A 23,644-nucleotide genomic window follows, 5' to 3' on the forward strand; every position below is an offset into this window, starting at 1 on the left:
TAGTAATCTGCTATGGGCATCTTCCTTTATCAACAAATAACCGATCAAACACATTAGCTTTTATCCTCAGACTGATAGATGTTTCATTTCAATTTTTCACTACTATGAGCAATGTAACCGTGACCACCCTGGGAACTCATATCCACGTACGTCTCTTCAGCCCTCTCCTCACATAAATTCTGCGAGGTGGACTGAGACAACACACGTGGCCCGCAGAGCGCCCAGGGAGAGCTGCGTGCGGGTATGACTGTGCCCACTTTTGCAGAAGGCCCTGCAGCGGCCATTTCAAGGAGCTCTCGCTGCCTCCTGAGATCAGGCCCTGAGGCTTTGTACGGCCAACAGCCCGGACTGCCCTAGCTTGCCTCTGGAAATGCCGCAGCCAACAATTCTCCATAGAGTTTTGGCTTTGTTTAGGTTTTGTTGTTCTCTTCCAAAGACGTACACATTTTGGATCGAGCCACATGTTGCATTTACTGACCACCTCCCGGGTACCTGGCTGCGCGTGAGGCGCCAAGCCCATTGAGTTCTGAAAACCGTCTCCATTTTATGAGCTCACAATGAAACCTTTGTGACGACGTGCCTGTTCATTAAGCCTGCTTCTGCGCTATCCACACGGTTTTGTGTTGTTTGTTTTTTAACCTGGAGAGAGGCGAGAATTAGTGTAGAAATGAAGGCATTTACGTGGTGGTGTGGAAGAGAGCAGTCAAACGTTACCAACCTGGACAGTCTGGGTTGGTTGCTTTGTGTTTCCCCAGTGGAAGCCCAAAGAAACTCGAACCATTTTGGAGTTTTTAACTTCTAAACTAACTCCCAACTCCCCTGCCGTTTCAAGGCTAGGGAAGCTGGCACACTCGGCCTTCAGATCCCAGAGCTGTCCAGAGCTCACTAGCTCTTCAATCCCTCCGCATCCGCATCCTTCAGGGGGAAAGAGCACCTACTCTGAGCCCAGGCCCCCCTCACTCACCCTCCATGACACATGCTTGACATAGAGTCACTGTGAATACAGCTGTGGACTCAAGAATGCCCCTGCCCAGAAGCAAGTGAAAGCCCAGAAACCCTAAGACTTTGTGATCATTCATTTTTGCTGCCCTGGAGTCTTGAGATCCAGCTGAGCTGTCTCCCCCAGGGTCTGGAGGGGATGGCGGAGAGAGATCATGCTTGGGACCAGGCACAAAGCCCCCAGAAGGCTGCAGACAGTGCCCACTCCACCGTGCAGGAAGTCTGGCCCCATCCTCAGGGTCAAGGAGGCAGGGAGGAGAGCAGGCCGCCTTCTCTGCTGCTCCTTCCAAGCTCCCTCAAACTTCAGTGTGACCTGAACCCTGGGTTTCAGGACGTGGGCATCTGCCTGTCAACTTGCCTGAGTTCTCTGCATGTGTTTTTGGGGTCCACCCTCAAGGTTTTTCCTTGCCTCCAAGAGAGATGAGGGAAATAGGGTCCTCTCCCCCTTCTCCCCCATGCCACGGGCCTACTGGCGGCCTCCCTGGACTTTGTCCCATCTCTGAATCAGGCATGGCTAACCCACACTAATCCACACCGCCTCCAAAAGAAAGTACAGAGAAGTGATAGATCAGAGGCCTCATCTAGAGAGAGCTTAAATTTCAGGCGTGGGGATGCTGGCTCAGTTCAATGGAGATTTACCACAGCAGGTGCAGGGGAAGCTGAGCCTGAGGCAGAGAGGGATTTTGTGTGTTGGGGGAGGGGAGAGATGGGGGCTCATTTGATCTGTCTGCTACTGGGAGAAAAATAAACTCCATTTGCTCTGCTATTCTTTTAAGAAACAAAAAGGATGAAAGAAACTTTAGGCCAGTAAACTTCCCTTTTATTCTTCCCTTTTTCTCAAATAGATCAGAAAGTGATCCCATATTATTAACCACCTAGCCTTCCCTTAAAATATAAATTAAAAGAACACCACTGTTCCTCCATACTTATAAATCTCATGATAACAAGCTCAGCAAGGCTAGAGCTCAGGAAACATAATGGAAAGACTTAGGTGTTTTAAAAACTCCTCTGAATGACGATGAGAACAAGAGGCAAGGAGGGTCAGACAGTAATTTGAAAAGCTTTGAAATGTGCCATGATTTTGACTTTTTATTTCATCCTTTCCTACAAATGGACAATTAGCCATAGCACAGGTTTGTGTAATTAGCAGGCAAGCCAAACCCTGAGTGATTTATTCATCGTAACTTGGATAAGAGAGCATTTCCCAGTGACACGTTACAGTCAGAAATGACACCACGTTGTTCCCACACTCTCAGTGTTACTAGCATTCCTAAAATAAAGTACAGCCTTATCTCTTAAAAATCCTTCATGGGCAGCGCACCTCTGGTACTGTTCTTAAAACCGGCAACAAGCCTGGACCTGGGCTAAGATTCAGAAAGGAGCAGAAATAGTGCCCCACAGCATGGTCTGTCCGCGCTTCCTTCTTGGCCTGCCCCTCCAGGAAGCCTTCCGGGTGATCAGCTGCCTCCGCATCAGGTAGAGGAGCAGCCCCTCCCCCCGACACATACACACATCTCTGCACTGCAGCATAGGGAGGGACAGAGTGTGGAGGGTAACAAGGGACAGGGCTGGCCACAGGGGGTGGCACATCAGGCACGCTTCTTGGAGGACAGATGGGCTCAGCCTCTAGCAGGTCTCAGACCATCCATGGAAGGAGCCTCTGGGCTTCTCTTTCCCTTTCTTTCTGAAATGTCAGATTCGCCCATTGGTTCCGAAACTATGAACTTCCCTGCTAAAATAAAATTATGGCAGTCTTTTCCCAATGCAAAGAGAAAAAACTAAGCTTATGGCAAGGTTTCATTCCCGGAAAAGGAGCCCAAAGTCGAAATGATAGAGAGATCTGATTTTCTTGCGGTGATAAGCCATCAGAGGAGATAATATAACCCATCAAAAACTTGATGCCTGCCTTGTTAGAGAAATAGCCTCACAACATTAGGTATTTCCGTTACTCTGAATGCAGAGCTTCAGGATCTTTGTCCAAGGTGATTTGGCTCGATTTAATAGGATCCCATATTCCCAGCATATGAAATTGTATTATTTAATATGATGCAGTACCACCACAGTTTTTACAAAGTCCTTCGTGCCTCCCTTACGGAATCACATAATCTTAAGATCAAGAAACTATGATTACAGTGGGGAGAGCAGTCAGAAAAGCTGCCTTGGAGAGAGTTTTCAGAGGCATCCCAGAGGGAATGTTTCGAAATAGCCAGAGCCGGTTCCTCGTTTCAGCGATGAGCCAGGATTGTCTGTTTCGCTGCCTCCTTGGCCCTTCCTGCAGCAGCCTTTACGATCAGCATCAAGGGCTCCGTGTCCCACGGCCTGCATTCTGCTCTCTGGGCCTCACTGACAAACTTGACCTTGCACCTGCCATTAAAAATGCAAGTTCCAAAGCATATTCCGGGACAGTTCTTCTTCCTGCAGACTTCCCCACCACATGCTTTCTCACGAGAGAGCCTCAGTGCTCAGACCAGAATCCTGGGCAGTCACATCCTCTCGTGACAGTGCAAGTCTTTCCCGGCCCACGACACATCCTAAACCTGCCTGAGGATCAAAGATCGCAGCTGTCACGTCTTCCTTTTGTCAACGGTTTTTAAAAAACCCAATTTGCTGGAGGCTGAAAAAGTGGTGCAACTGGTTTTTGTTTGGTAGAGTTTTTAAGATGATAGTGGATCCATTTAGAAGATTGTATGATAGATGGTATAAAGCATAATTATATAATAACACCCATGAACCCACGCCCCTGCTTACTCAGCTACCCCACCCCCCTGCTTACTCACCTACCCCAAACCCCCCACCCCCGAGGTCACCACTTCTCTGAGGTTTGTATTTATCATTCTTGGTCTTCTTTTTTTTTTTTTTTTTATTATTATTTATTTGAGACAGAGAGAATGAGAGAGAGAGAGAGAGCACATGAGGGGGGAGGGTCAGAGGGAGAAGCAGGCTCCCCGCCGAGCAGAGAGCCCGATGCGGGACTCGATCCAGGGACTCCAGGATCATGACCCGAGCCGAAGGCAGTCGCCTAACCAACTGAGCCACCCAGGCGCCCTCATTCTTGGTCTTCTTAAAACAGTTTTCTCTCCTCTGGGTGTATCTCTAAACCATGGAGAGTTTAGTCTCGCTTGTTCAACGTCCAGAATTTATGTGGCCAATTGAGGTGGCTCTTCTGAGGTAGCCTTTTCGGGACTTGAGCCGCTTACGCGTGTAGCCTGCATTTGCTCAAGACCATCAGGGAGCTCTTTATTTGAAATTTCCTCCAGAGTTCATTTATTAGCTCCTCAAGAATCAGTGCTGTTGCTTTACAGCACGTTTGGCCTGATTCAACTCTCTTTTTTCCTATCACCTCTCTATTTCCCCCACTCACTTAGGAAATACGTAGTGGGGCCTTCTCTGAGCCAGATGCTTTGCTAGAGCTCGGCGGTAGACCAGGCAGAGCCCCTGCCCCCACAGGAGCTGATTGCCAGCCTCCTCTCGTTTCCTCCTGTGCCATGTGACCCATACCTTAGGCCACAGGCTAAGAGATTCCAGGCCCTTGAGCAGGATTCAGGAAACAGAGAGGCCATGCGATCAGCGTGGGGCTGGGAGGCTGAGGGGAGGCTTACGGAAGGATTCCAGAAAATAGTCAACCTCCATGGGCCCTATTCTGGGCCCTCTGTGGCCTCACCTGGGCATTTCTGACTCCAAATTTCTCTGTTAGGACAGCCTCCCCAACACACTCTTCCCAGCATAGTTACGCCATTAGCTCCACACCGGCTGAGAAGGCCCTGCCATGTGGTATGGATCCAGGACTCTATAATGAAAGAGGCAATCAGCCCTGTAGGTGCTAGAGCCGACAACCCAGCTTATGACTTTATAGTGAAGAACTGAAAAGTCCCATGAGGTGATCAAGCATTAGACTGATGACACAGATACAGTGCCTGTGTATAAACATGGAACCTCAGAAATAATTTTATAGATATACTTTTTTGATTTATAGATGCTGTAATATAAATAAAATGAATACAAATAATAGATGTATAATTGATGTATGGACCTATTCACCAGAATGACTGACATTCTTCAGTCCCTCTAAAAAATACAAGGACTAATGCCAACACCCGGACCCCTCGTGGCTCTTGGGCGATCTCCACGTGCAGGGCACATCTGCTCTTCCTGGCTGCCTTGTGTGATTCCCAAGAGTCATCAGCCTGCCATGTCTGTCGTGCTTGTTATTAAGTTGCACACTGTAATGAAATGTTCCCGCATTCTGACGACATATGAATTCAAAAAGAAGATCATTTCGGTAAAAACCAAATGGAATGCTTTTAAGACTCAGTCAAGGTGAGTCACTTTAAAATATATATATATATATTTAAAGATTTTATTTATTTATTTGACACAGAGAGAGCGATAGCAAGAGAGACAGAAAGAGAGAAAGAGCACAAGCAGGGGGAGCGGCAGGCAGAGGGAGAAGCAGGCTTCCTGCATGAGGATAGATAGATAGATAGATCCGAGGACCCTGGAATCATGACCTGAGCTGAAGGCAGTGGTTTAACCAACTGAGCCACCCAGGCGCCCCAAGATGAGTCACTTTAAAAACGCTTTTGGATTAGGTGTGAACAAGGTGACTGTAGAAGATTGAAGGAAAAAAAAGTTAAAATCTAGAAGAATTCTGCTCTCAGATTGTGCAACAGATGTCCTTAACTTCTCGTTCTACGTGAAATGGACTCAAGTTGGAAATTGTACGTGGCACATCATGGGTTTTTTAAAAAACAGGACTCTATTCAGAACAGCAGACAATACTCACAGAGAAGACCTTGACCTTGCCTTGAAGATTAGTGAATAAAGGGACATTTATGATTTAATTTTAAACAAAATTATATATACATATATATGAATATATAACATATAATGTAAATTATGTGTGTGAGAGAGATTGATTTTTCATGATCCCTCTCTCTGAAGGACTCACAATCACCTATGGGTCCCCAGCATGTTTAAAAAAGAGTTCTATTATAGCTGTACTTACAAGCTTATAGGACTGCCCTACTCAAGGGTGGTTTATATGCAACCTCCCTGAAAGATTTCAGATGTGACGGCACTTGCTAAGGTTTATTTGGTTTTCTATTTTGTTTGGTTTTGTTTTCATTTGCTAGACATGTATTGAGAGCCATGAGAAAAGAGCCTAGTTTAGAAACAATGGTTTGGAGAGAGAAAAAAAGGCAATGTCATCCTGCTGGATGGATGAGGGAGGTCATGACCTCCCAGAGCTCCATACTTTCTGGCCAGTCACACTCCCAGCTGACCTTTTCTCTCACTGCCCCTGGAGCCCACGGAGCGGAGACCCCTGCTCTGGGGCTCTGCTGAGCGGCAGGGGGCCAAGGACGCAAGCTAGGAAGTGGCCTGATGTTCCCAAACTTGGAGGCCAACAGAAGGATGAGGAGGCTAGCCTTGGATAACTTGGGTCCAGATGAGAAAAGAGCCTCTTGACGAGGCTCAAGTATTTTTTGACCCTCGCTCTTCCCAATCAGATGCAAGGGGCCTTTCGTCCTGGGAGGAGAATAATATTGCTAAATAGGGAAACATTTCAAATCCTGTTCTAGCCACGCCCCCAAGTGAGTGTGTGTGTGTGTGTGTGTGTGTGTGTGTTTCAGAAGGCCTCCGATGAGGGCTGCTTCAGCTCCAATCCAAACAAAGGCCTTGGACACAGCAGCATCCTGATAGGAGATGCTTTATTTTCCTTAGTTCCTAAGGAGTAAAACCAAACTTAGGAAAAATAGGTTCTTTTGAAAAGGTTCCCCAAGCACCCGAAGGATTCCAGCCTGCTCCCCGAGAGAGCAAACAACAGAAGAGAGCGAGGCCGACTGCAGTAGGGAATGCAGCTTCGTTCCAGCCATCCCGGGAGGACCCTTAGCTCTTCAGCCTTACTCCATTTTCGCTTTGTCGTGGCTGGAAATATGGGTCCCTGCTGCGTACAGAGCCACGGAAACCACTGTTCTCTCTCTCCCTGCTAAAGTAAGGGACCTCAGATAAGTGGAGACGGGGGAGAGGACAGCAGAGGGAGGAGACGCACGGGCACAAGAGGCCGATTTTGTTGCTCTAAGGAGTAACTGGACTCCTCCCCGAGAGATCAGAGATCGCCAAGCCCTCCAGAGAAAGAAATTGCAGGGGTATGAGTCATCCTCCATTTCAGAAGAACACAGGGGTGCCCTGGGGGACCGGGGGCCTCCCTTATCAAGACGTAGGCAACTGAAGTACACAGATCGTGCTTGGCTAAAGGCTAGGATCAGCTTCTGGTTCATTATCTATTTAACTAAGTGGATTAAATGAGAATTGACTGGAATTGTACACTTAAGAGTTCCCTTACAAAACACTGTTATCTCATAAGCTGGCTCAATGGAACGGGCTGTCAGGGGCTTATTAGAAGTAACTGAATACAGTGCCTTACAGAGCAAAGATCCAAAGGAGGGTATATAGCCAGGCTGGGAGACCTCACACCTTCTGTGGCTACAAAAGACAGGCCTGGGGTATGACTGCAAACCTGCAATGTTAGCATCGACCCCAAGGGACAGGCACAGGTCTTCCCAAGAAGAAAGGCATCTGCTACTCACTCCATTTTAAAAGCATTTCTTCGCTATTAAGGCTGAATTAAGAGTTTCATTGATCTTTTATATATGTGGTCTCAGCACATTTGAAAGACGACAGAGTAGAGTGGCTAACAGGACCATCTTTGGAGTTAGACTGCAAGGGTTTGACCCTTAGCTTTGCTGCTTATTAGTTGAGTGGCACTGTGTTGCTTAACTTCTCTAGGGCTCAGTTTCCCCCTCTGCAAAGTGGGAATGCTATCAGTAGCCCAATGCCATCGTTGCGTTTCTGTGGAGATTCAGTAGGCCGAGATGTACACACTTCTTAGCATAGCCCCTGGCATAGTGATGGCATAGTGAGCGCTCAGTGATTATAGCTGGTGCTCTTGTCGCAGAAAAAATTCCTCCCATTTCAGAGCTTTGGGGCCCACATCACCTTTAGCTATTGACTGCAGCATGAATCTGGAATGGGCCGCATGCCCAGAGGGGATTCTGGATGGTGGGCGGGGGTGGACATGGAGGAGCTCAGGTCTGTGATGAGCGGGACATTTGGACACTGACTTTGCCAGGGATGGTGATGTGACCCTGCACAAGTCACTTATGTCCTCTGATCCACATTTCAAAAGTGTGTGTGTGTGTGTGTGTCTGTGAGTGAAACTTTCATTACAGGTTTTGGGTAAGTGAATGTAAATCCTGCTTTTGGTGAGGATTGATATAAATACAAATAATGCTCAGAGACCGGCCTGGTGTCCCAGAAACATGCACATTGTGGAACACTTGCTTTGAGGATACCAGCCACGTTGGAAAGAGTTGATGCTTTGGACGGAAGTTTGCTCATGTGCAGTTAATTTGAACAATGAAAATAATTGACTGTTTTTCAGGAAAGTTTTACTTTATTTGTGAATTTAGGACTTTTTATTTTCCTTCCAACAATGTGATAGCCTTATTTTTCTGTTGGGTTCCTTTGAGCTTAATTTATCAGTAATCTGTAAATGTTTCTGTCAAACAGTCTGCTCCACAGTTGACCTCTCTGCAATTACACATTAATTTCAGTGTACAATCCACAATTTCCATGAATTATCTATAATTGTCAGTAATCTATAATCCAGTAGATGATTCTATTCCACTCAGTCTAATGGATAAACATCATGTTACTTTCCAAAAAATTAAGAGAGACCATATGAAAGATTGGATGGATCTCTCTATTTGATAGAAAATGAATTACTTTGGGCACCTGGGTGGCTCAGTTGGTTAAGCAACTGCCTTCGGCTCAGGTCATGATCCTGGAGTCCCAGGATCGAGTCCCGCATCAGGCTACCTGCTCAGCGGGGAGTCTGCTTCTCCCTCTCCCGCTCCCCCTTCTTGTGCTCTTTCTCTCTCTCACTCTCTCTCTCAAATAAATAAATGAAATCTTTAAAAAAAAAAAATGAATTACTTTAAATAAAAAACTTAGCCTAGGGGCACCTGGGTGGCTTCGTCAGTTAGGCGGCTGACTCTTGATTTCGGCTCAGGTCAGGATCTCAGGGTCCGGAGATCAAGCCCCACCTCCAGCTCCATGCCCAGCAGGGAGTCTGCTTGAGATTCCCTCTCTTCCTCTCCCTTTGTCCCTCCCCCTGCTCAAGCTCACGCTCTCTCTCTCAAATAAGTAAGTCTTTAAGAAAAAAAAAAGATTCTCTCTCTCCCTCTGCCCAACCCCCCCACACTGCTTATGTGCTCACACACACTCTCTCTCTCAAAAAAAAAAAAAATTTAGCCTATTAGCTGAATCGTGTTTTAGAGGAATTGAAACATTGTGCATGGTATTAGGACAAGCAATGTCTTCTTATTTTCATGCCTTTTTTTACTTGAAAGACTAGTACAGAATGTCCAACACTTACATATAATTGGTATGATTTCCCATATTTCAAATGGCTCAGGCTGAGAGTTTAAGGAAAGAAGCTTATATGAATGAGTGAGAAGCCATAACCTTCCAGGGTTTCTCCTGGTTGGTTATTAACTAAAGCGCAAGCTGGTCTGTCTCAGCTAGGGCTGCAATGCCAAGGGTAAGCATGGTGTGATATCAACACATGCCCTGTACCTGTGGATCTTAACTCTTTTTGGTTATGAGCCTCTGTAAGAATCAGGAGGCAATTATGGACATGCTCCTCTGAAAATGACACTTTCTCCTTTCCACAAAGCTTGACATAGAATTCTGGGGAGTTCGCATGATCTCCTGACTTCCCTCCACCTCTTCCCTCCCCTCACCACAGTTCACTGAACATGGAGGCTTCCTCTCCCCGTGCTTGACCACACTGATTTTTTTCTTTTTAATGACACGAGTTGGATATTTCTGGAAACCAGGAGTTAGACTAGTCAGGGAATTTTTATGATACGATGAGAAATATACATATTGGTCTTTGTCCCCGGTCTCTGTCACACAGCTACTACCAGAGTGACAGAAGTGACTTGTATGCTAGTGGGATGACTAGTGGTTGGGGCCCCTACCAGCTTCAGGATGGAGGGCTGGTTGCCAGAAAAACAAGGGCATGTTTAGAGAGTTGGAGTTTTCAGCTCCACCCCCCAACCTCCAGGGAAGGGAGAGGGGCTAGAAATTGGGTTAATCACCAATGGCCAGTAATTGAATCAATCATGCCTATGTAATGAAACCTCCATAAAAACGCTTAAATAATAGGCTTGGAAGAGCTTCTGGGTTAGAGAACACATCAAGGTGCTGGAAAGGTAGAACGCCTGAAGGGAGCATGGAAGCTCCAAGCTCCTTCCCCTTAACATTGCACTGTGCCTCTCTTCCATCTGACCGTGCCCGAGTTGTATCCCTTGTAATGAACTGGCAATAGGAGGGAAAATTCTGTGGCAAAGGAGGTAGTTCCCTGAGTTCTGTGAGCTGTTCTAGCAAATTATTGAACCTGAGGAAGGCGTCACGGGAACCCTCAGTTGGGAGCCGATCTGTCAGGAGAGCAGGTGGCCGTCTGGGACTTGCAACTGACATTTGAAATGGGCCTGAACCCTTAAACTGCGGGGTCTGCGCCTATGCTGTGTAGTTAGTGTCAAAATTGAACTGAATTGTAGGACACTCAGTTGGTGCCCAGAGAATTAGAGAATCGATTGGTGTGGGGAAAAGACCCACACATTCAGTGTCAGATGTGTTGTAGGTAAAGGCAGTTCAGAATTTTGCCCTCCCTTTAAGAGTAATTATAATATAATGTTCCACAGTAATTAAGGGTACAAGTTCAAGTACTCACATGCCACCTGGCTGTGTCTGCTACAGTCAGGCTCCTTTGGATGTCCCTATATACTTTAGATACATTCCATTTTAGTTTAAGCTTGTTTGGATCTACCTCTACTCCCTAAAAACAATTTCTCCCTATCAAAATCAACAAGCCTCTCCTCACTTCACACCCACTAGGATCAATCAAGAAGGGTAATAACGAGCATTGTTGAGGATGCGGAAAAATCGCAACCCTCTTACACTGCTGGTAAGAGTGTCAAATGGTGGGGTCACGCTGGAGAACAGCCTGGCAGTTCCTCAAAGGGTTAAACACAGAGTTGCCAACTCTATGGCAACAATTCTACTCCCAGATATATATCCAAGAGAAATGAAAATGTATGTCTACACAAAAATTTATAAAACTAGCAGCATTATTCATAATAGCCAAAATGTGAAAATAACCCAAATGCCCATCAACTGATGAACGCAACTATAAAATGTGGTATATCCATACAGTGAATATTAGTCAGCAGTGAAAAGAAATGAAGTAGTGATGTATACTACAACTTGGATGAACCTTGAAAACATTATGCTAAGTAAAAGAAGCCAGTCCCAAAAGATCCTATGTCCTATGGGTCCATTTATACGAAATGTCCAGAAATGGTAAATCCATAGAGACAGAAAGCAGATTGGTGGTGCCAGGGACAAGGAGGAGGATGGAAAAAGGGAGTGACAAGTTCACAAGTATGGAGTTTCTTATTGAGGTGATAAAAATATTATAAAATGGATTGTGGTGATGGTCATACAACTATGTGAATATACTAATAGCTATTGGACTGTACACTTTAATCGTATGGTATTTAATTTGTATGGTATATGAATTACATCTCAATAAAGCTGTTCCCAAAAAAGAATACAGGCTCCCAAAAAAGGATCCAGGCTGTGTGTGTTTGAACACCTGTGGAAGCTCTGGTGTCCAGTGACAGGGATTTGGGTGCAAGTATTGTATTTGGAAAGATATTTCGGGAAGCATAGTCAGGAAATAGGGAAGTGGGCCAGGGAAGGAAGGAAAGCCAATAAAGGGACATTAGTGAGTGAGTTATCTTTGTGGGCAACTGGGGCTCCGTCCTTCTGGGACTGAGCAAAGGCTTTGGAGACCACAGTTTGGAACTGTTCCCCCAGGGAATGAGAAATCTGGGTAGTTCCAATGAATGCTGACTTCCTAGGATTTCCAGCCTGCCCCACACAAAGGCCAAGCATGCTTCTACAACCAGAGGAAGCCCACAGACAAGAAGAGAGACAGAGACAGAAACACAGAGGCAAATAGAAAGGTAGGCATGCAGGTGCTTGAGGTAGGAAGCAGAGTACACAAGAACTGTTCCACAAACCTACAGTGATGTCCAGGGTGACTGAGCAGATATGGGCAGAGCACTGCCAGGGTCTGCTCACAGGGGTGTTACCCAACCACTCTGTACCTTGCTTCCTGCATCCTTAAAATGGGGAAGATAACAGCTCCTGTCTCAAAAGGGTGCCATGCGGATGAATGAGTTAACGTATCTGAGTATTTGAGACCGCCAAAAAAACTTATCTTGGAACTTTGTTTTTTAAACTTCTGACTTATCCATGATCATTTCTCTTCTGAATAGGCTTCTAACAAGATAGAGAAGAAATCCAGCTATTATAAGTGTCAAAGAAAAATAGAATCATTGCCGAGAATAGTCTTCTTATTAGGTCCTCTTTGTGTGTTACCAGCTTTGAATGGCTGCCTTTTGAAAGGCACCATATGCTTTGTGAGAACATTAGACAGATGCCCATCCCAGTAAGATCTGTTCCCGGAGCAGTTCTATCATCTCTCAGTCTTGGTCTTCTATTTCCCGGAAACTGTTGGTAGGATTCAAGCAAGAGAGGTTCATCACAGCACTCTCTGGTACTTTTCTTTGTGTCTCTCTCTATTTTCCCACAGCTATGTTCTGAGGATAGCAGACCCTGGGGAGCTTTCTTTCTGTGAAGCTTCTATAGTGTGGGGACTGAAGCCAGTGGCTGCCAACCCAGGCAATTCTGAGTTCTACTTCTGTCAAAGGCGTTTACACTTGGTATGTTTCATTGCTCGTGGAGGATTAAAACCACCCAGTTGGGGAACAACAGGGGCAAAATAGGGTTAAAAAAAAAAAAAATCCAACTGCGTTACATCGAGCTCAAGCCGTCATGATTAAAGCCTAATTTAAGGATGTGTTCACTCAAGAAAATCTCTCTGGATTGTTTCAGGCTGTGACTCTTCAATTAAGCTGACATTTCACAAATCCAAAATTGCTGCAGATGAGCTCTTCGCCTCGCTTCGGGATATCGCTGGAGCTCGGAATCTCATGAAACAGTTTAAGTCTGTGTATGTTCCTGGAAATCATACCCACCAGGCAAGTACATATGTTTTAAAGTAACCATCTAATCTGTGTTGCATTTTTAGGATTCAGAGACCGCAAAAAGGCAATTTCCATCTTAGCCTCTCTAAAACGAAGGATTTGTTCTAGATGAACTCCAAGCACCCTTCCAGTTCAGAGTTCTGGGTTCCCCTGAATGTGAAAGCCTCTTGATTCATTTGCACTTATAGGCTTGATACAGGGAGATGAGCACCGGATTGGGGGCCAGCCATGCTCTACAGCTGTCACATGTTCGGTAACCTTAGGCAAAAGTCCCTTTACTTCGTTGGGCCCTAGTTACTATTGGTGCAGGGGAGGGGCTGTGGCCTTCTGTGATTCCCAAGCTTCTAGATCGAAGCACTCCCTAAACATTCTGAACAATAGAACAAAATTACCTAATAATACTATGGCAAGGAAAAAAGAAGTTTGTGACAACAAAACCTTTGTTATTTAACATTCCCCCACCACTTCCTAAGGGCAGTGCGGGAACTTCAGAAGGGTGTTTTGAACAGTGAGTAGGAAGATGGTATGAGAATCCAAGATTACAAGCTCAGTGAGGGAGGGGCCCCAGAGAGACCCAAAGGGAAGCTTAAGGAGTGAAGAGAGGCTGGAGTCATTGAGGCTGGGCAGTCTCTGTTGGACAAGGATGGAGACACAACTAAGGTTCCTGGTGGCCAAAGATAGCTTTGAAGGAAGAACAGATGTTTCTGACGGGAAAAATCATTCGTGGAGTGTGTGCAAGCATCTTCTCCTTCATCTCCCCATGAAATCTCAGTAAAATCCACTCTGTTTGCTACGGCTGCTTGGGGAGCTGAATGTGCTGTTAGTGGGGACTCTGCCCTAGCGAGGGGTTCAGCGTCAGGATGCTGACCCTTTAAGGTGGGCATATAGACGAGAGCTAAGGTTATCTGCGATAGTAGCCTAGCCAAATCCAGACTCTTCCTCCCGTATATTCTTACAGTAGCTGATAGTTGAAGAGTGCTCCCACATTGGGCTTGTCCTTTGATCCTCACAAGAAGTAAGCCAGGAAGGCCACGTGACTTGCCACAGACCCACAGGTGGCCAAGGCCAGATGCCAGGTTTTTGCTGCCACTACGAAACTTCCTCCCCGCTATACCATGGATTTCATGGAGGCTCTAGAAGTACTGATTGATGGTGCTGATGGGCATCTGAAATCACCCACCAACATATGAAAGAAGCTTTGGAAGCTGGCTCTCAACTTAGTAACATAAATTCCCATCCTTTGTTCAATGACCTGAGAACGCCACCACCACGAAATACGGATAAAGTCACTCAGATCATTCATCTAATGTAGTTTGGCCATTAAAAAAATCACCAGTCTTAAATACAGCAGTATGGACTAATTCTAGAAGACATAGAACTGGTGATTTATGATGAGATTTAGACCAAAGAATGTCAAGAAGCAAGTGGCTGCTATAGTTGGCAAAGTGCAAAGAAACCACTAAGTTAATAAGCTCTTTTCAGTTTTATGATTATCATTGTGACCAATTTAGCCAAATTCACATAAACATGCATTAGCCATAAATCTTGGGCATAATTAGGACAGTGATAAATTTCCTAGACTTAATCTCCCTGCTGCCAACACTGTCATTTCTCCAGACCTCGGAACCCTGTCCTGCGGCCATTGCCTTCAGAAAATGAACTTTTCCTTTGTTGTATATACTCTCTTACAGTGAGTCAATGACATCGACCCATTAACTGAAAATCCTAAATGCCAGGGAGCAGGAAGTAGGGGCAAGGTGGGGAGTATGTGTGTATCTGAAGGGGATTTAGTAAATAATGATACAGACACATGCTCTGAAATGTTGTGCAGCCATTAAAATGAATGAGACAACTCCAAGCGTGCTTAGCAGGACTCTATGTGAATCCTTGGCTCAGGCTCTGCTTCTTGGAGAACTCAGACTAAAACAGAGGTTTATGATCTGTTAGGTGGAAAAAAGAAATGTAGATCATTCTGTCAAGCATTTTTCTATTTTTGTTTGGAAAATAAAAAAATAAAAAACATATGGGTATGTATATTTAGTAAGTCTTTAAAAATTAAGGAAAACTTTATAATGGCTGCCTTGTAGGGGGTGTGCAGGGTTGGATGGACAAGGAGGAACTCTGACTTCCTGCTTTATGTGGCTAGAGAAAGAGTTTTTGATGGGATTATCAGTGATTTTTACCTGTTTGGGTTTTTTGATAATTTTTGAATTTAAAGTTTTCAATCGTAGATGTAAGCCCAGTGAGGACAGGAATTTTGATCTGGTTTGTTCACTGCCATATCCTCAGTGTGTAGAGTGGCAATTTCCATATAGTGCATGCTTAATGAATATTTGTTGGGGGCATCTTGAATGCAATACATATATTTTTATTATATATCGGAGGATTTGAGGGCATGCAAAGTATGTATAATGAGAAAAAAGCAAATGTCGAGACTAGATTCAGAGTCCAACTGTGGGCCTTGACTGGGCAACTTTCTGTCCATCTCTTCTCCCAACTTGGTCCTCAGCCCTGAGGCTCTGGCGGGGCATGAAGGTGGGGGGCTCGGAGAGTGTGCTTTCTATCTAGCTCCGTGCTGTTTCTACACAGCGTCTAGTTGAGATGTTCTGGGCTCGCTGCGATACCCAGGAAAGCACTAGACCTGGTCCAGCTCCAGATTCCTGTTCCAGCTCTGACCACTGCTACAAATTTAGGCTCTCTCCCCTGGATCCTGGGGCCCCTACCTGCCCCATGTGCCCTCCTGGCACCCCTCTCTCCTACTCTGGAGCACAGGCTGCCTCTCAGAACCACTCCTTTCACCCGTGCTAGCACTTGAGGCACCTCTTTTTTAACCTCCATCCTTTAGCCCTTTGAGAAAGTGTGTCAGCCACAGCCCAGAAAGCAAACATCACTCTCTTCATGTCAAGGAGAACATGATTTCATACAAGACATTGAGTACATATAAAGTCTCTGGAAGAGCTGGAGGGGTGGGATCTAGACTGCTTCTCCAGAAATGATCCCAAAAGATCACCACACACCTGGCCCTCCAAGGGAAACAGCCCTACTGCAGCCAGGAGAGTGGGCATGATGGGGATCATGAGGCCGCCACTGAAGCTCTTGACTTGCAGAACATACTACCAACACCGGACACGGCATCCATGTTTGTTCACCATGGTGTATCTGCAGAGCCTAGCTCAGTGCTTGCCTCCTGCTGGGTGGGTGGGCAGGTGAATGGATGGATGGATGGATGGATGGATGGATGGATGGATGGATGGAAGGATTCTGGACTGTGAGTCTTATCCACAGTGGCATTTCTTATGCTCTTAATTCTTAGTGAGACAGAGGTTAGCAGCAGCATGTGGGTTCATAGCCCAGCATAGCAGCATTGAGTTCATAGGTCCAGAGCCCTACCAACTGTGTGGCCTTAAGCAGGTGACTTCACCTCTCTGTGCCTAGTTCCTCCACTGTACGAGGGAGCTAATAATAATAATACCTCCCTCATAAAGATGCTCAAAGACAGGTGAGTTGATACATGCAAAGGACAGGAGCTGACAAAGACAGCACTATGTAAGCATTTGCTGTAACAGTTGCAGTGAAGAGCAAAATAGGCCTCTTTTGTAGCATTTCACCTTTTCCTTTGCTAGGAGATGGGCCTCATAGAAGGGGAGTCATTCTCAAGCGACGGTACTATTGGTAAGGGCTTATTACTGACGCCCGTTGGTTTGGAAAGGTTGTGTTTGTTCATAGACTCTGTTGAGTGGAAACCTGAGCCCCCAGTTTTGCCTGTGCAGCAAGTCTTCTTATGCTCTTGTTTCTTGCTGTGAATGTTCTAGTTTAAAGGGAGGCGTAACCTCCTCCCTAAACGCCACAGTGTTTGATGTGCCGCTCTTCCTCAGCGGCAGCATCAGGAGGCTATTAGGCCAATGTCTCAGGGCAAAGAGCTTCTGTGCCCTTTCAGACAAAATACTGTATGACTCTTGCCTGACTTGCTTTGGCAGAAGTCTCAAAGTGCTGGGCTGGAGAAAACTTTCCACAGATGCGTACTGTCTTTTGTGCCTCTGGCAGGCTCAACAAGAGTATTTAGAACCAGCGGTGCCCAAGGAGGCCTAATTCATCTGGTGCCTGGTGAAATATGGCTCTCTGAACAGTCTGTAGGCCCCATCTCTTTGTCAACAATCCCCAGCCCTGGCTGTTCTTTTCCAAGTGCTGAGCTCTCTTCTTCTTCTTCCTCCTGATTCTATCTTCCTCACTCCAGACCTGCTAGTGTGCCCTTTTGGAAAGAAGCAACACAAGATGGGACTGAACTGGAGACTAACCAGGAGACTTGGCTCTGTCCTATAGTCCACTTCTAACTGCCTGTGTGAATCTCAAGCAAATTAGTAAATTGCTTTGGGCTTAGGTTTTTTTTCATACTGAAGTTGAAGGGACTACACAAAATTTTACAAAGTAATCTGCTTCTGGTTTGAAGGAAGGATGGCTGGATGGATGGATAGATGGATGAACAGGTAGGCAAATGAACCACTTTTTAATCTGCAGAGCAAACCATTTCCTTTAAGAAGATGAAAGGGGAAAAAAATCCGTGATAGTAAAGCAAAAAATAAAAGTAAATGAGCCATGGAACAGCCAAAGCCATCAGCAGTTTTGAACAGATGTTTTTCTGTACAGTCATGGATTGAGACAAAATGAATACTCTCTCTACAAGAGTAGTAGAATCAATTTTGCAGAGAAGGAATAAGCATCTTCAGTAATAGGACCGAGATGGCCCAGGGCTGCACCAACACCAGTCAGCAAAGCCAAGGGCAGCAACGCTGAGTGATGGGGACGTAGGTCAGGTTTTCTTGGAAACTGATTATCTAGGACCATCTTAAAGGTGCGCCAAATTCAGGAAGATGTTGGAGTTCAGACTGGTTTCTAGAAATTGTCTCTGACTTATGTATAATGTCAGAAACTACTGCTCTACTCAATGGCTTTGTTCAAGAGCTAGAATCAGGTCAATAAAAGAATGTTCTAGACCTCCTCACACATTATATCCACCACAAAAGAGTAACTGGAGACAGAGACACAAATATTTTCTTCTTCATATTTTGATTAAATATAGTGTTTTTAAAAATCTAGTTTGTTCTGGAAGAGATACTGGCCATTTAAAGTAAAAAGAGAAAGTTTCTGGTATAAGATCATTTTTTTGAAATGTCAACTTTTTCATATTTAATGCCAATCAGGGATCTCGCTAGGCTCTACCAAACCTTCAGGCTATCCTCATGAAACTGTCATAAAGGGCCACATGATGATTTTCATAGTCCTACTCACTTTTGCCTTTATGGACCTCTTCCTCTATAAAAAAAAAAAAATTAAAAATTATATTGTACAATTGCATTGGTACAGAGACAATATTATATATCAAAACATTATCTTTGACCTAAAAGTTCATTTTTTTTCCCTTCTGATTTTAGACTGATGCATTTCCATGGGCCCCTAAAAGTCTTGTGGGCTCTGGGCACTGTGCCTTCTGTGCCTAATGGATTAGTCCGCTATGGGGTCAAAGCCCGCACTTGGCGCCAGTCGGCCTAGGACAGGAACATCGCTAGCCATGAGGGAGCCGCAGGCGTGTTTCTTCCCTGGGGTAGCCCTTGTCACCCAGGAGCTACTCGGTTTGGTCCCAAGCTAACAGCTCAGAAGTGAGGGAACTAGACTCACTTCGGGGGGCGGCGGGGGGGGTGGGCAGGAGTCTCCTGGCTTAAAAACTTCATATCCTCTAGGAGCCAGTTTCTCTGAACAGTTCCACGGATATAGCTCCCAGCGCTCCTCCAAGGGACATGCCCAGTTACACGAGCGTCATCGTGCTCAGAGAAGCCCAAAGCTCTGGCTCTCTGGCCAATATTTCGAGCTCTAGGGGCACCTGGGTGGCTCAGTCGTTAAGCGTCTGCCTTCGGCTCTGGTCATGATCCCGGAGGCCTGGGATCGAGTCCCGAATCGGGCTCCCTGCTCAACAGGAGGCCTGCTTCTCCCTCTCCCACTCCCCCTGCTTGGGTTCCCTCTCTCGCTGTGTCTCTCTCTGTCAAATAAATAAAAAATTTCGAGCTCTCTCCAGTCTAATGCAATTTACTAAGCAGGGGTCATTTTTATCGTAAGCCATCTTGCCTGGCTACAGTTCGACATTCTTCTCTTATCAGGTTTCCAGGGAAACAGAGCTAGAAAGTTAACCAAAGGTCAAATTCTTATGCAGAAGAGGGGGAAAGGGTTTAATAATCCTTTGCCTATAACATGCAACTTGCCAGTTATATTAATGTTTCAATACCGACTTTATGATGTGTGTGTGTGTGTGGCAAAGACAAAGCTATATGTTCCCTGAAGTCCATTTCCTTTTCCTCCTGGGTACGGTTAGACCACAATTTCCAGATTCCCTGGTGAGTAAATTAGGTTTGTGACTAAGTCTGGCTGACGAACAGTGGGTAGAAGTGATACAGATCTCTTTCAGGCTGAGCCCATAAAGTCTCTCTGGAAATCCTGCATGCTCGCCGATGAGATGCGAAGCTCCCGCGTGGGATTCCAGTGCCCTGGGGAATGGGGGAGCCATTCGATAGAAGGAGCCTGGGTACCTGGACAGTTGTGTGGGGCAGAGACCCCCTAGTGTCTGCACACACCGGATGTGATATAAGCAAGAAATAAATGACCAGCAAGAAAAGGAAAGAACAAATTTGTCTGTGTTTTTTATTCCTCCCCCCCACCCCCCAAAGGTGAACTGACAGAAAATGTTTGAATAGGAAAATTAAATTACTCTGCCCAACTCTCTTAATGTTGGAGCAAACCACACAACTGATCTCCCCTCCAGCCCTCCCTGACAAATGAGGAGAACTTTGAGCAGAGCCTTAGGGGAAGACATCTGCCTCCCCTATCACCACCGTCTATGTGGTCCTTTGCTGAGAAGTGGGTGGCTTCTGGCTAAATAGAAAATTCCATGACAGTCAGAGTTTTCTCATCTAAGAAGCTATTGCTGAAGCCGGGCATTCCAATCAGATTTCAGTGACATGATTTGGGACACAAAGCAATGCAACCTAAGTGGCTGAGAGGAAGGAGCCAAAGGGTCTCATCATTAAAAACCGTAATTGGAAAAAGTAAGAAATGTGTTTTCGAAGAAGTCATGAGGCCACAGTGCTGCTTTTATGCCTGAGAAAGTCTTTCCCAAATTGTGCTCTTTAAATGGACAATGTTATTTCGCCGTTCTGTGCTTCGCTGTTTTAGTAAAGAATTAGAGGTCTTCTTCTATATATTTAAGTGGGAAAACCTATCGATGTCTCTTCAGTAAAATATGTAGTTTAGTGTGCTTCCGATTACAAGTAAAAACAGAAAATAAAAGAAAAAAGCTCAAACTGGCTTAAGCAAGGAAGGTAATTTATTGGATCCTATGACTTAGAAGTCGAGAGAGGGCACGGCATCCAGTAGTGAGGAGCCATTGCTGGGGTGATGCTGGTGGGAACAGCAAATAAACAGGGAAGAGCACGGTCTCGCTTGCGCTTCCTGCCTCCACTAGCCCTCTAGTGCCCCCTGTTGGCAGAATCTGCCAGGTCTAGATGGCAGAGCACAAATGTGGTTTGCAGAGCGGCAGGCAAGCGTCGCAGAACTAAGTACAGAAGACAGGGCTTGGAGTTGAGAGACAACAGCTTAATCACTATCACATCTCTATAGAAAATGACTTTCTAAATTGCTGTCAAACGAAAAGATAATCAGAGAGAATGCAGCCAAGAAACCTAAGAAATGAGTATCATTGAGCTACGTTGGGCAGTTAATTAATGAAAGCATATGTTATTATTCTGGATTACGTGGTGTGTTTGTTCTCTGTTACTTTCTGAATTGAAGTTGTAATTTCTTTCCCCACTCTAAATAAATGTTACCTACATACTTAAAAAAATAAAATAAAAAAGATTTACAACCTTCCCCAATGGTATACAAGGATCACAAAATCCCAAGAATGAACCTATTAAGGGACTAGCCCTTCCAAATCTTGCTCACCCCCAAGGGGAACCCCAGCTCAGTGGGTATTTTGTCCTGGGTACTTTGTTGCCCAGAGCTTAGCTGAAAGTGGAGCAGGGGAGAGGACAAGATCCCCAGTCCCTCCACACTTCCTTCTTTCCCCTGGGCCCCCGGACTGCACTGGAGAGAACCATCACCCCCGGCCCACGGCTCCCTGCACAGAGGAGGTACTTAGTCTAGCATTTTAACTGGATGACAGACTTTTCCTGTGTCTGAGCTCCTTTTACCATCACCACTCTCCCTCCTTGCAGGAAGTGCATTCTTCAGAGAGCAACAGGCTTGTGTTTTTTGTAGGTTGGGGGACATACTCTCCCCTCTCTTAACCATGACAGCCTAAGTGTATTTCTCTAGGGTTCTGCTTCAAGTTATTCTATATAACTGCATATAGGCTAATAAAATAAATAAATGTAAGCTCCTGGAAGGAAGGCATGGTCCTTTATTTATTTATTTATTTATTTATTTACTTACTTACTTACTTACTTACTTACTTAACATAGCTCCATGGCCAACATGGAGCCCAACACAGGGCGTGAACTCACGACAACCCTGAGATCAAGACCTGAGCTGAGATGGAGAGTTGGATGCTCAACCGGCTGAGCCACGCAGCACTCCAATTTCTTTATCTTCCCTTTGCACTTCGTATCAGTTAGAATTTCATTCAGTTGCAAGTCACAAAGATCCGAGAGCTAAAGGTTTAAACGTAGGAGGGTTTGTATTGGCATGTCAAGTAGGTGGCTTTAGTCTGTCCGGGTTAGGGTTCTGGCAGCCCCACCAGCCATCACTGGCCAACATTGCTTCCAGCTCTCAGCTCCAGCATCTCTAAGGAATAGCCCTGTTTTCCACCGCGGCTGCGGCGCTTTGGGCACCACTTTCATGTTCCAAGCAGCAGAACAGAGAAAGGGAAAGAGCAGCCCCTTCCCTTTTGAAAAAGGAGCATTTGCAAGTCCCACTACCCTCCTGCTTCCATCTCATTGTCCAGAACTTAGTTACGCAGCTGTGCCCGGCTGCAAGGGAGACTGGAGAATCAAATCTTTTAGCCAGTGGATAATGTGCCTGCTAAAAACTAGATACTATTACTAAGGAAGAAGCTGATGAATACTGATGAAATGCTGATAAGTTAGCAGAATATTGGTCAAAGGATTTCTTTTTGCGGAAGAGTTTAAAGAGATTAAAGTTTAAGTTGAGAGTCAATGTCCAGAAAGGCTGAGGTGACAGAAGGGCTCTCGAGACAGTTTACTCAGAGAGATGATGTGCAAAATTCAGAGACCATTCCACGACCTCATTTTTCTTTAACATTGAAAATATTTATTGGATTATATTAAGATTCCAGAAGTATACCTGTGAACTTTAGAACATTTGGAAAAAGAAAAAAATAATGTCCCTTACTCCCAGAATCTAGAGATAGCCCTAATTAACATTCTGGTGTGTTTTATTTCAGTCTCTTCTGTGCATAAATAATTTGTTAATTTTTAACAAGTAAAAATAAAAAAAAAAACCCAGAACATTCTTGCTGTTTGTAGTGGTATTTTAACTGTTTTTGGAAAAGCGATCTATTGAAAAGTCTTCCCCCACCCTTGTCCCTTGTCCTGCTCTCCACTCCAGGATCTCTGCTCTTGGCAGCCTCTGTAAATCCCATCACAATGGGATCTTTTGTACATTTCAGCAGATACAAACTTCCAAATCCCCGGTGACACATTTTACATAAATGCCAGCCCAGCACACACACTGTTCCTCACCTTGCTGTTTCCACCCACACTTTATCCTGCTTTTTGCCAGATCAACACAAGAGCTTCTCTATTGGCTTCTGTGCCATTTCTTCCTGTGGCTGTATCCCATTTATTAATCTGCTCCTTCTGATGGGCACTTGAGTTTTTTCCAGTCTTCTGCTATTTCAAACAATAAGCAGCCTTTTATAGGTCTCATTTGCATATGTTAACATATTTATAGGATAAATTCCTAGAGGCGGAATCGCCAGGTCAGACGCACTTGTAATTGTGATAGGTGCTGCCCAATTGCTCTCCACGCTGATTGCAACAATTTGCACGCCCACCAGCAATATATAAGAGTGTCTGTTTCCCCACGGCCTCATCAAAAGTGCATGTTTTCAGACCTCTCCATTTTTGCCTGTATGATAAATTTTTAAAATCTGTCTTAATATAGCTTTAGAATGGGGAAGGTTGAATCATAGTGTTTGCTTTGTTTTTTGTTTTTGTTTTTGTTTTGTTTTAATTTCTGTCTTAATGGTATTGCTGCTCAGTGCTCTACCTTCCATGCGTGTTTACCTGTGAGATCTCTGGGTATGCAGTAGTCGGTTGGACTAATAAACACGAAGGCTGCACCCCTCAGCTGAACAGTTGCTCTTTCTCCCTGCATTTTATCCCTGATAAATGCACGTGACATTCTAGCTAAATAATTGTGTTTTTCTAAGATTTTATTTTTAAGCGATCTCTACACGC

General features: G+C 45.1%; 1 protein-coding gene across 2 annotated transcripts in view; it reads left to right on the forward strand.

The window, feature by feature from the left end:
* The window catches only part of SCFD2 (sec1 family domain containing 2), a 393,663-nt gene that overhangs the window by 345,224 nt on the left and 24,795 nt on the right, over window positions 1–23,644 (forward strand). For both annotated transcript variants that reach the window (XM_081812374.1, XM_006734384.3), the window contains one exon: window positions 13,030–13,175. In XM_081812374.1, the coding sequence (XP_081668500.1) occupies window positions 13,030–13,175 (146 nt within the window). The remainder of the gene's footprint in view (window positions 1–13,029; window positions 13,176–23,644) is intronic.

The sequence above is a fragment of the Leptonychotes weddellii genome, chromosome 2 (assembly GCF_054177405.1).
Source record: "Leptonychotes weddellii isolate Sample4059 chromosome 2, ASM5417740v2, whole genome shotgun sequence".
Classification (NCBI taxonomy): domain Eukaryota; kingdom Metazoa; phylum Chordata; class Mammalia; order Carnivora; family Phocidae; genus Leptonychotes; species Leptonychotes weddellii.